The following is a 12,614-nucleotide window of genomic DNA, read 5'->3' on the forward strand; positions in this document are numbered from 1 at the left end:
CAAAACCCTGCTTTGCTTTTATTGAAGGGTTCCCAGGACTGCATACCTGCTCCTGAGCTCTGTTTTAAATGTGTATCCTTCGCTTGTATTTTGTATTAAAAAAAAAAACCACGAGGAAAAAGAACCCTTTATTGTTCAGCATGTTGGAATTGTGTCCCCTCTTTTATTTTTTCTCCTTTTTGGAATATATTAAGCAACTCATTCTTCTGTATCTTTTATTTTCTTTTGTAAACTTTTTGGTTTTGTTTAAAAATGGCTTTATAAAAGGGCTTTTATAACCCATAAACACGACTTGTGTAATTTTTCTGTATCCAAGGGTCTCGCTGTTCTGCGGTTGCTTTCTGCTCTGTCAGTGCCAGTGAGATGTGTGTTCCTCTTTCCTGATGTCTCACAGATTGTTTTGGGATTTGTTCCTTTGCAGACCCCGTGCTTCTCTCTGAGGAGGCTGAGTCAGGTTTTGGCCAGAACAGTTTGGCAAGTATCCTTCCCTGTTACTACCTATAAGTTGAGAAGATGTAAGGAATTAAGTCATCTTGGCAGCAAAGAAAATGGAGGCCGTCAAGTTCAAAACCCAGTGAAGCCCAATTACAAGGAGACAAAGCCCTTTATTTGTCATCCTTGCTTTCCCTTAGCGATTAATAGCCTTTCTATTTTGCCACGTGTGTCCCAGCAGTGAGAGTAAATATACAGTCAGTTCATTATCTGGGGGTGTCAGATGGCAGCTGCATTCATCCTGGATGCACACTTGGCTTAGTTCGATAGAGGGCTGTCAGTTCACGTGCAGATAAATTGACCCACGGTGCAGACTGCATGCTCAGTGCATCATCACGTGCACCTGGGTTATCCTACTTAGTGAGCTTTTAATTAGCAGCGGGTTTAAAAGCACTTCTGAATTCTTGGTGGTCCCTGGGGGTGGATCAGCTCCCTTCGCTCTCCGGCTCTGCCACTGGGAGCTCAGGCCAGCAGCAGAGGGCGTGCATGGACCTCTGCAGTGCACCCGAGGATGCTTTGAGCGTGCTTCTCTTCCTCCTCTGTGCAGGGTGAGATGGAAAACGCTTTGGTGTTTGTTATAAGCAGAGCTAAGTGTCAGCTAACAGTGCCTTGCCATCGAAAGTTCTACGTCTTGCTATTCTGTCTGCATTTTGCTTGTGTACCTTTTAAAAACTGAAGTTACGGTTCATCAGTATAAACGTTGTAAAGCATTCGTTCCTGATTCCTTTTAGGATCCCAGAATCGTCATAAGGGACCCAGTTTTCCTAAGGGTGTGTTATGGCAGAACACGTAAGCTTGTGATCTTACAGCACGTGTGATGTCAGTGCATCTTGTATGTACTCGATTCAGCAGCACGCTCGGCCATAAAGGGTGCTGTGGTGGCTCATCCATTTGGTGAGGGATGCAATTACACAGGGAACCAGATTGCTGCTTCCATCAGCTGCAGCAAACGATGCTTACTGTGTTTGTTTTCAGAGGTTGTTAGGGAAACTTTGTGAGCTACCCTCTCTGTTGCTCAACTCTTGCAAGCTTACTGCCAGATATAAGCTGGCGCTTGGCTGCAGTCTCTGTTTTTGTACCTGACCTGGTTATTTTCCTCCATAGTGTGATAAAATGAGATTCTGTATCAATGGAGTGTTGTAATAATGCAGCTCATGGCGTTCCTCCCTTTTCTTTTTAAACATACTGGGCACTTAACCTCACTGCTGTGGTATCTGCAGTTGTACGCTGCTTTTGTGTCACGGATGTTTTTATCTGGAGCAGATACAGCATTACCCCCAAGTACTACTGCACTGCTTCAGCTTCTGATTAATTAGCAGTGATGGAATTAGGAGGTGTGGCACCTACTTTGCCCCAGAAATAACTGCTTAGTATGAAATGGTGCAACACCAGGGGCTGTGAGCTCTCCTTAAAGAGCTGCTCTTCCCCACTGCCCCTGGTCTTTGTGTGTACGATTAGGAGCTTAAGCCCCTTTGTTCCTCAGTATTGATCTTTTGAACCTGGTATATTTACTGACTGCTCAGCCAGCACAAGTTAAAAGTCCCCATTGGCTCTGAAGTGGTATTTACAGGGAATTAATACGGAACCAAATGCTTATTTGTCACTTTTAAAGGGTGTGCAACTGAGATGTAGGCATGTAGGGTTTTGTAACTGCAGCAAGCATGGCCAACCAGGGGGATAAGATTCCCTTGGCAAAGAATAGTAGCTGTGAAGTCTTAATCTGAGAGTTTTGCATTAGGAATTATACTGTTTGTGTTTCTTTAGGATGGAAATAAAGTCAAAAGGTGGAGTTCGAGATATTTATTCTGCTCTCCAGCATATTGTGGCCCCATAGGTGGCCTTGAAAGTGCATAAATAAGATCAAGTTGATGTGAAGAGCTGCCATTTTTGTTCTTACTAATCCTGTGCATCAGAGGAAACCTGGAAGAACAGTGGAGATGGAGAGATTCCTGTATGTTAAGGAACACGTTTTAGGTATGGTTTTAATACAGCAAGCCACAAAATGAATCATTCCTCATTCTTGCACCAGTGTTTGGGGGCTGTGCCCCCATGCAGCATGGTAAACGAAGTATAAGAAGATAGCTGCCCCACAGGAGCTGAGGTTATTTGTGCAGCAAAGGCCCTGGGGCTGCAGGGTGAGAATAACGTGGAGCTCTGGTGAGGCAGCCTGCTGTGTTTGTGATGCATTGATTGAAAAGCACAAACGCCTGCGACGTGTGATACGTTAGACTTGAGTTTGATCTGGAAGTGTGGCTTGTTAGCTCAGTAATAACCACATCCTGGGCTAACACACATCTCCAGCCTCAGAGTTTTATGTAGACCAGGAAATGGTTTTTGTGTGTTTTGGGTTAACTCTTTCCATAGATACAGGTCAAGTTCAAGCACAGTGTACTCTCCCATTGTGACAGAGACCCACGAGGGCTTCTCTTCATTTAAGTGAGTACCAAATTAAAGTCTTCAGGTCAAACCACCCCTTGGCCTTAATGTGTGGTTGCAGTTTGGTCTCCTGGCTGCCTGCTTTTTAGATAGGCAGCCAATGGAAATAATCTTGCACAAAGCCAAAGGTGAATTTCTCATTCTCACCCCTCGTATTTAATTTACCCCTCGTATTTAATTTACCCCTCGTATTTAATTTACCCTTCAGAATGATGATCTGTTTTATATTCAAAGCTTTGCTTGCAAACGCGGTAGCTTAAGGAAGGGCTGGTATTTTATTTGAATAATCTCTTTTCTTTCAGGTTAAATAACATTTGTGTTTTAAGTAGATAAGATAACAGTTCCAGCAGCAATAAATTTCCTGTAGTCGCGCTATCTTTTTTCCCTAAGCATTTCTAACTAAGCAGTTGGCCTTGTTAGGAGCTTTTGTTCAACATCATCAATTAGTGGCTTTCCTTAACAGCGGTGTCTGTTAGCTTTGTTCATTACAAACATTTTCCCTTTCAAACATTTCTGATAAATTGGGATGTTTTATGGCTGAGAACTTCAGTCCGTTTGTTTCTCGAGGTGACATCAGCGCTGATGTTTTCCCCAGCTTTTCTGCTGAATGTTTTGTGAGGAGGATATCGCTGTCACTTCTAAAACATGCAGTTTTTACTTCCTGAGAAATGAATGAAGGGAAGGAATAGTTGGAGCACGCTCCTGTTTATTACACTGAACCATCACTTTTCTCCCTTGCACTCACACCATGCTGCTGATCATGATGGTGCGTTTGAATTCATTCTTACCAGGCCTTGCCTTCAGAGATGGTTTGGGTTCTTTCACTCTCATTCACATCCAACTAAACTGGTTTTGTACCCTTAAATGTGTGATACCACTTAATGGCTTTTAAACTCCTTTCTCATGTTGGCCATTTCTTGAGCAAGGGTACCAAAAGGAGAGACAAAGCATCTTGGGTGCAAGCCCTCATTCTGGCTCTTGCATCTCTGTCTCCCCACAGCACCAGTAGCTTTTGAGTGTAGAAGACCAAATTGCATATATTTTTTTTAATCTTTCTGTGACTTATTACATGTTATTTTCCCAAGGTCATTAGATTCAAACACGAATATTAACATAAATAGAGCACTTTGATGAAGAGGGCTATTATGTCAGTGCTAGAAGTCATTAGACTGTCTCCAATCTAAGGGAGCTTGTTGGATTTTGGTTTCTTTCTTTCTTTCCAGAAATATGCCTCAGTTTGGTCTTTGCTGAATGGATGCACTGGGTGTTGGTGAGGACAGACTGCATCTCCTGTAAGAGAGGCCAGGCTCTTTCAGAGGCTCTGTCAAGGGGACCCAAAGACAGTTTAGGAAGGGGAAAAGCCCTGCCCAATGGAAGCTCCCTCCCTCTTAGCGTTGATTCCATAGGTTTAACCTTAGCTGAAGCCATAGGCAGATGCCCCAAAGTGGTGCTCTTTATTATTTCTCTGTTTACCATTGCATCTCTTTCACAGCTGTTCCATGCTGGAACAAACCACAGCTGGTTTGTGTTAGAAAATAAAGTGTGTGCCACCTGATGAAAAGGTAGTTTTTCCAATGCAAAGTTCTTAATATATAGTTAACGGCATCCGTCAAGCTGCTACGTGGTGAAGTGGTTTGGCTCATGAAAGAGCCATGTGGGAAGATACAAATCACCTTAGTCTGTTTTACTTTACAAGTACTTTCAGATAGTGATTCAATTTAGTGCATGAGGGTGTGAGAGCTTGCATTATCACAGCACTGCTCCTTAAGGATGCCTGGTGGAACTGCCATGGGACCATGGGGAGTCTGGCTCCTTGGGCTCTCTGCAGTCCCATCACAGAAGCTCGATGCTGGAGCGCTCTGCAGCTTGCTGAGTTAAATGCTCTCAGTGCCACTTGCTCTCCTCTCTGAAACCCTTTCTCTGCCATCCTCCTCAAGTAGTCTGATCTTAGAGCTGAGCTCAGGCTGTGGATCTTACAGAGTCACCTCCTTTGGAAACTGCACCCACATGACTGTTCTTTCGTTTTCTCTGCAGTAATCTGCTGGCTCCTCCGTGACCTTTCTTCTTGAGAAAAACCTGTATACTTCAAAGGTCTCTCAGGACAGTGAAACTACTTTGGTTCTGTCAAACATGGGTGCAGAAAGATTTCTCTCATGCAAAATTACTGACTGTTATCTCTTTCTCTTTTCAAACAGGTCTTTTCAAGTAAGATTCTTTCAACTATAATCTATTCTGCGTGTTCAGTCAGTTGAGTGCAAACCTGACGAGGAAGAGACTCGCTCTCTGATCTGATGGTAGAACACGGTATCATTAAAATTAAAAATAGTAATTATTTAAGAAAATCAAAGTCTGTGGATGCTGGAAGGCATAGCTGACACCAAAACAAATAACAAAGCTTTAGACATAAACCCAGTCTGGCAGCCTTGGCAGATCAGCTGTTGACATAACAGCATCTTAACAACAAAAAGCAAAGAAAACAACGGCAACAAAAATCCTTTTCCTCACTTTGCAACATTTCAGAAAGCTCTTATTTTTTGTCTCCAGGCTTTTCTTTGGCATAACCTGGACCCAGAGCAAGGAGGGAGTAGGAAACACCATCCAGAGCTGTGTCTGCACTAGGGGGCTGTGCTTGCATGGCGATAAGAGGATTAGAAGTTTAGAGAAAGCTTTGTCCTCCTGTGGTAAGCCCTGATAACAAACTTTGACTCAGTTAGCTGCTGCTTACAGCACATTCCTCATTGGAACATATCTGCAATTGACCTTGACATGGAAAAAATAAACCCAGTGGAAACAAATTGGTGATGATCTCCGTCTAACTGGAGAGCAAACTTCTGATGTGAGCACTGCAGCACTGTGCTTTTGGTAGCCCTGAGTCTCTGTAGGTGGCTGGAGTGTTTCAGGACATTCCTTCATTCTGAGAAGTGGCCGTGGCCAACCAGCTAGAGGCTGCTGAGCTGCCCTGCGGTGCAAGAGGTATTCTGGCAGGCAGCCCTGTGTTAATTTTGATGGCAAAGCTGTCTGATCTTTTCCAGCTCTGACTTTTAGGTTCTAGCAAAGTAAAAAGCTGCCCTACACAAAGGTGACTCCACGCCAAGAGAAAGGGTTCTGTGCTCCTTAGAGGGAATTAAGGGAGGTAACTGATCATTCTCTGTAGCTGATCCCATTCTGACAGTTCTCGTTACATCACATTTGAGCGCTCACTCTACCATATGGAAAAAGGGGGGGTTCTGTCTAGGACACTGCTGGGGTGGGTCTCCAGTGGTGCTTGTGTCTTGACCTCAGGCAGTGCTTCCATTCTTCCTTTGTTAAACGACTTGTTGGATTCCAGGGACCCCTCGGTAAGTCTCCTGGGCTGGGAGGGAATGGTCAGTAATATCTCCCAGGTTTCATCCCAGAACAATTCTTAACATTCACGTTGGTCATCCCTAGGACTGAAGTTTCTCACATCAATATCACAGCAGCAGCGAAAGAGCTGCTATCTTGGCAGGTGCTGGAACACCTTCCTGGCTCATAATGCTGAGGACAGCACTCAGCTCTTCATGGAGAAATGTGAGAGAAAATTGGTTGTTAGAGCACGTAAAGGGAGAAAGGAGCAAGACGAGTGAAAGCCCACAAAGCTGGATTGACTGTAAATAAATCACAGGTATCTTCACCCTGCTCTATCATTTTGAGATTTGAACAGAAAAATCTTATTCTTTTAATGATCCCTTTTTTTTTTAATTGAATGAAATGGAATCGATCCTATGGGGTTGCTTTCAGCATCTCTGCAGGTGAGTGTGTGGCAATGTTCTCCATCTCTGATATCTCAGGTCCTCTATGGCAGAATTCTGCATCCAGCAAAGCTGCTCTTACCTTCTGGCAGCACTTTGGGAAGGAGCAGAGCTGGGCTGGCTTTCTTCTGCAGTCGCTTCCTGTCCATACAGCATGGGAGTAAACACGCTGGGAAATATTTGTGCTGTGTCCTATAAACAGGGTGCAGGTTGTTTACCTGAAGCAAAAAAATCCGTCCATTAATTGTGTCATAAAATAGCCAAGAAAATGAAAGTTTTAATCTTAGCAAAATAGTGCTGCAAATGCTCCTCGATGAGCATGGCTGCGATCGCTGGGATCTCCTGCTGTCAGCTGGAGGAAGGAATTCTCAGTGTTGGAGTCCTGATTTTTTTTTTCAGGGAACTGGAACTTTACATTTCCACTTGCAAACGAGTTGCATTTCATTAATGAGGAGGCCCCCAGCTGGAACTCACAGCCAAGAACATGTTTTTTCCATCTTGTTGCCCTGTTTCGAGGGGGGCTTTTATTGGTAAGCACTGCTCAGCTGAGGTCCTCTGCCCGGTGCAGCCCTGGGCCCCATCCCACTGCTCCCTGCCCGCTGCCATGCAGTCCCCAGCAGAGCTGGTGGCTGAAGCTGTCCTGGGAAATCGAATGGATGGCTCATGGGGTGCATCATTTGCAAGTGGCTGAGCAAGTGTGGTGCGGGGAATGGCCGAGGCTCAATGGGAGCTGACAGTTTCCTTGGCACCCGAAACAGAAATAAATCCTTTCCTTTGTCTCTAGCTTAGCAGAACGGAGCGGGACAAGGCAGAGAGGGCAGTTTTAAGTTTCAGGTACCAAATATGCAGGGTGGGAAGGAGCTAAATCCTCTTTCTCTAACAAGATTTGAATCGAGTTAGGCTAACCCGTGAGGAAGACCCTAAAATCTCATTCTGGGAGCTGAAAATTGTAAACTGACACCAGAAGCCACTGCTTTTCCCTGTGGGGATGTGACCAGGCTGCAGCAAAATAAAATATACCCCCTTCGGTTAAACGTGGGAAGAAAGTGGGCAGGATGTGGGAAGCTGCTTGAATAATCTAGTGAGGAGAACTTGAGCTATCTCAGAGGCATGCTTCCTAACCTGGCTGAAGAGCCTGGCTGGGAAATTCTTCCCTGCCTCATTTGTAGGGTGAGGAGTGGTGGAGGAGAAGGGGCAGCAACGTGCTGTGTGGTGTCTGTGATGTCCTGTAGGCTGTACAGTGAGGTGATGCTCAGCTTCCCCTTTGTGAGGTTGTTTGGATTCGTGCTGCTGTTGTGGCTGGCTGTTTCTCCCTGTAGCAAGGATGTGCCTCCCTGCCAGTGCCCTCCTGGCAGGGAAAGGGGCAACCACAGCTTGCCTGGTGGAGGGCAGGCAGCTCCACGCTGCAGCTCCATCTTGAAAATCAGCAAAGGCAACTGAGCGTGTGATGCTGCGTACGGCAGAGGAGCTTGGCTGGAGAAGGCAGAGGTTAAGAATGCAGCCCAGGGAACAGCAGGGGGAACGCTAAAATGTTTGTCCTATGCTCTGTAAATACAGCAGATATGCCTGCATTTCAAACCCAGTTTAGCAACACTCGTGTAAGTACAGTTTCACAGACAGCTCTCTTTCTGCAGGAACTGTAACACTGATGCTGAGTGGCAAATGGTGGGAGCAGTTGTAGTATCAGTAAGGATTTTGACAAGGGACAGAGTCTTTGCTTGGCTGCAAAGGCCTTGGAATCCAGCAAGGGGTACCAGTGACTCCTTCTCTGCACCAAAGAGATGTTTTCTAACCAAATTTGTTTAACTTTGCAGTGTCTGCAAAAAAAAAACCAACCAAACACCTTAAGTACCAAAAGCATGAGATTATTTAAGTCTCGAGAATCTTAATTAAGGAATAGCAATTAAAGACTTGCCTGACCTACAGCTGGCCTTACTGGCTGCTCACTGTGGATGTCCCTGCAGTGGTTAGGAGCAGCATCCCTGCTGGTTGCAGTGCTCTCCCGTTGGGCCTCGGGAGGGAATTGAAGCACTCATTTTTTGACACCCTGTGTTCTGAAGGTTCTCCCCCAGTGGCTTCTCCCAGAATGCTCAGAACAAAAGTGCGTTTCCTGTTTAGAAAGAGAGAGAAGATAAGCCCTAAAGTGCAGCCTTGTGCTCTGGCTACCCCAAGTATAAACAGCCTGCACGGCCGGGCGCTGCTTTTGTTTGTTCTAGCAGCTTTCTCTCCTTAAAGGTACATTAGGCACAATTATACAAAGTCCATTTTCTGGCAGCATCGCTCCTGACTGGCACGAGAGCTCCGGGACCATCAGCTCATCAGGAAATCTCTCTGCCTGGAGCACGCAGTGAATTCCCAGCTTTGTGCTCAAGGCACAGCATTGAGCACCTCCAAAATATGTTACTTGTTAGCATTTCTGTAATATTTCTCCACCGTAGCATCGCAGTGCTCTGTAAATAGTCACTGCTAACCTCCCTGGGTGGGGTGCTGGGGATGGGTTTGTTTTCTTGGCTTACGGAGAGCGAAAGGTTTGCGTTGTGAGTCAGCATTCAAGCTCAGTAATTAAACACGAGATGGCTTTAAGGCTACCTTTGGCCAACCCGGGGCTGTTGTGGCTTCCAGGGTAATGCAGAGCATCCATGGAATCCCTCTGTGCAGCAGGGTGAAGGTCTGAGGAAGAGACCTGCAGCCAAATGGCCTGAGCTGTCACAGCACAGCAGTAAAGCTGGGGCCCTCTCCTGCTCACCAGCTACTTGTGTTCTGTGCCGCATGTGGTGGTGTCTAATCCTTGTCAGGTTGTAGCAGATACCACAAACTGAGCTCTGCTGGGCTGGACGCATGAGATTTAGATAAGGCTGGGGCAAATCTGCGCTGCCATCTAATCAGGCGTGAGCAGCTGAGATGTGAGTTGATGCTGTTGATTTCCCTCTTTTGATAAATTAATCTGATTTGCAGATTCCCATGATGGCTCCATCCTGCATTGTTCTGAACATCCTCGCTCTGCTTCAGCAATGCAATCTGGTCCAGTTACAAGCTCAGGACTGGATCTACTGCAACAAGCAGCACGAATGGTGCTAAGCTCTTACTGCTGTGCTCAGGCCTGACGTTTCAGAACCCTCTGGTTACCTGCTGGATGCATTTAGGAGCACGTAGGAAGTATCCAGTCTTCTCATGCCTCACTCTGTTCTGCTGGGAGCTGGGATTGTGTCTGTAAAGCTATAGTAAAAGGAAGAAGGACCCAAGCAGGGAGGAGTGGGAACTCAGCACAGTGCCATGGTGTCATCCACATGGGCATTCTTTCCCTTGAGTGGTGTTTATGAAGCAAGCATCACTGTTTTGGAAATTGGGGCATCCCATAGGCGTGTGAGCAGGAGATGCATCGCAGGCACAGTGCTGCCCTGGCAGCCTCCTCTGCTCTGCTGGGAACATTGGAGCCTACTCTGCTCACAGCTTTGTGGGTGCAGCCACTGCTGTGCTGCTACCTGACTGACTTGTCAGCATGTGAATGTTGGTGCCACTTTATTAAAGGAAATGAGAGTCTGTGACAACCCATGGGAGGAGCAGAGCCTCCCCTTTAGCAGCAGCACCTGCCATCCCAACCTGCAGGTGTTTCTGCTTGAGCTGGGGTCCCATACTGGAGGCAGAGCTGGCAGCGGGGAATAAGAAACCCCACTTTGTGCTGCTGGTGTGAGCAGAGCCTTGCAGCACTGAGCCCCAGCCCTGTGCTCAGGAATCCTCTGGGTCAGAGCCGCGTGCTCTGCTGCAAAGGAAGAGCATAAAAAGAGCAGTGCTCCTAGATATTGAATTGCCTGTGAGCAGGGGCAGCTCTCCCCACCCAAATGCGCGCTCTGGCACTTTACCAGCTGAAGTCATTGCTAGCTCTTCAGGGCTTTCTGTTATTTTCCTTCCAGTGAGTTTCTGGCTGCATCTAAAAGCGCCGAAAAACTTATTGCAGGAAACAGGGGTGTCATTTCTCCTTGTGTGCTGTGAGCGAGTCCTCATCGGTTCAAGTGACAACACGTGCAGGTGCCTCTCTGCTTTTTCCACGACGGGTGAGTCCTTTCAGCAAGCAGGGAGGGAACAGCTGCTGGGTGAAAACAAGGCCATCCTGCTGACCCAAGCTGAAATGTGACGGGGAAATGGGATTTCTGACCTTGAGAGGTACAGAGTTGCCCAAAGGAGGGACCCTGCGAAGATTAAAAATAACTCCGTCTCCGTAACGCTTCTGCAGCTGGGCCAAAGCATTGCAAAACACACGGCCTGCTATTAAATAGTACAAATTGACAACAGCCTTTTGATGAGCGATGGGCCGAAGTGCTCGCCCTCCCCTTTGTGAGCACGGACCGAAGAACAGCTGCTTTTGTCAGCCGTGCTCTTGTTTTTCCTCTCCCCTGTCCCTGCGTTGCTGCAGATGTTTGAGGGTGGCTGCCGTGCTCATCGTGTGGGTCGGTGTTCGTTTCTCCTCGGCTCCCATTTCTGTTTGGCTGTTGTGAGAGCAATTAGACATTACTCAGAGAGGGCCAGACAGTGTGTGGGTCCATGGTCAGTCTGTCTGTCTGTCTTCCCCCCACTCTCGCACACATGCCGTGTGATTGGAAGCAGTCATGTACCATGAATAATGTCCAGGGGCCAGGTCACAAGCTTCCCATAGCATGGAATTCATTTGCATACAATCCGAGCAATTACAAGTAATGAATAGATTAGGAAAACCAAACAAAACGAGAAACGATTCAGGCTGCTGCTAATTCCTCAGCAGAAAGGAGGAAAGAAAAAGGAGGAATAAAAAAAAAGAAGAAGAAGAGGGCGGGGAGGGGAAGGGAAGGGAAGGCTCTTAAAATCTCGGCTGCTCGTTGACCCGAGGGTGCCGGGACCGGGAGGGAGAGGGGCGGACGGAAGACAGACAGAGACAGACCGACCCCCCCCTAACGGCCCCGCTCCGCCCGTAGCAGCGCACGCTCCCGCCCCCACCTGCACATTTAAACGGCGGCGGAGGCGCTGGGGCTGCACCGGGAGCGGGCTGAGGTAGGAGCGGGGATGGGGATGGGGATGGGGACGGGGACGGGGATGGGGATGGGGATGGGGACGGGGACGGGGACGGGGACGGGGATGGGGATGGGGATGGGGACGGGGATGGGGACGGGGACGGGGACGCTCCGGCAGGGCTCGGGGTAGCGTTTGCGGCTTGCTCATAGCCGAATGGAGTTCTCCTCTGCCGATTCTCCCCTCGAGCCTATCGCTGTGGGAAAGCCAAACCCAAAAATCCGACGTGTGCGGAACCGGAGGGAGAGCGGCTGCGGGGCGGCACCTCTCTGCTCGCGGAGCCGCGGCCGGAGCGCTTCCCACGCTTCTCGTTGTTGCAGAGGCGGCTGCTGTGACCGAGTTCGGCTTAAGGACAACCGAGCGGAAGGTTTGGGGAGCGAGAGCTGAGCGTGCACCTCCCGAACCCCCCGAGGAGCTGCGGGGACCTGTGAGCACCTATGAGCGCAGGTCAGTGGATGTTTAAACCGAAGGAAGCCAGCACGTGGCAGGAGGAGGCGTTCATTGCAGCTCACGGGGGGCTCTGAGTGGTTTTGCGCTGCGTTGAGCCCTTCTCGGGTACGGGGGGAGCACACGGGGCTGCGTTGGGTTTTGTGTCAGTGTGTCACAGTCGACTGCTGTGCAGAGTTCCCACCTTGGGCACGGCTGCGAGCTTTGATAGTGCAGATGTTTGCGTCCGTTGTTTGTGGCTCTTATCGGTGGTCCCGTGAGTGACGGCTTTAGGAGGAGGAGAAGAGCGCTGGGATCGGGTAGGGCTTTCACTGCGGTGGCAGGCAAGCTTGGCAAGGTGCTGGGCTTTCGTGCTTGCATTTAAAATAACAAGACTGAATTTGGAGGGGGGAACATCTCAGCAACGATTTTCCTGGTCCTCGTTCGGAC

At 48.0% G+C, this 12,614-nt stretch overlaps 1 protein-coding gene across 5 annotated transcripts in view; it reads left to right on the forward strand.

The window, feature by feature from the left end:
* The first annotated feature begins 865 nt into the window (after window positions 1-865).
* Window positions 866-12,614, forward strand: part of SLC45A3 (solute carrier family 45 member 3) — a 33,500-nt gene continuing 21,751 nt past the window's right edge. For 2 of the 5 annotated variants that reach the window (XR_008210186.1, XM_052698494.1), the window contains exons 1-4: window positions 6,481-6,571; window positions 7,098-7,228; window positions 10,610-10,750; window positions 12,059-12,185. Coding sequence is in view for 3 of the 5 variants with exons in the window: in XM_052698494.1 (XP_052554454.1) it covers window positions 7,183-7,228; window positions 10,610-10,750; window positions 12,059-12,185 (314 nt within the window). In the remaining 2 variants the exon portion in view is untranslated. Of the gene's footprint in view, window positions 2,467-5,515; window positions 5,610-6,480; window positions 6,572-7,097; window positions 7,229-10,609; window positions 10,751-12,058; window positions 12,186-12,614 lie in introns of those variants that run through there. The other 3 variants (XM_052698495.1, XM_052698497.1, XM_052698496.1) reach the window with 3 other exon arrangements.

Source organism: Tympanuchus pallidicinctus, unplaced genomic scaffold (assembly GCF_026119805.1).
Source record: "Tympanuchus pallidicinctus isolate F22 unplaced genomic scaffold, pur_lepc_1.0 scaffold32, whole genome shotgun sequence".
NCBI classification, from domain to species: Eukaryota; Metazoa; Chordata; class Aves; order Galliformes; family Phasianidae; genus Tympanuchus; species Tympanuchus pallidicinctus.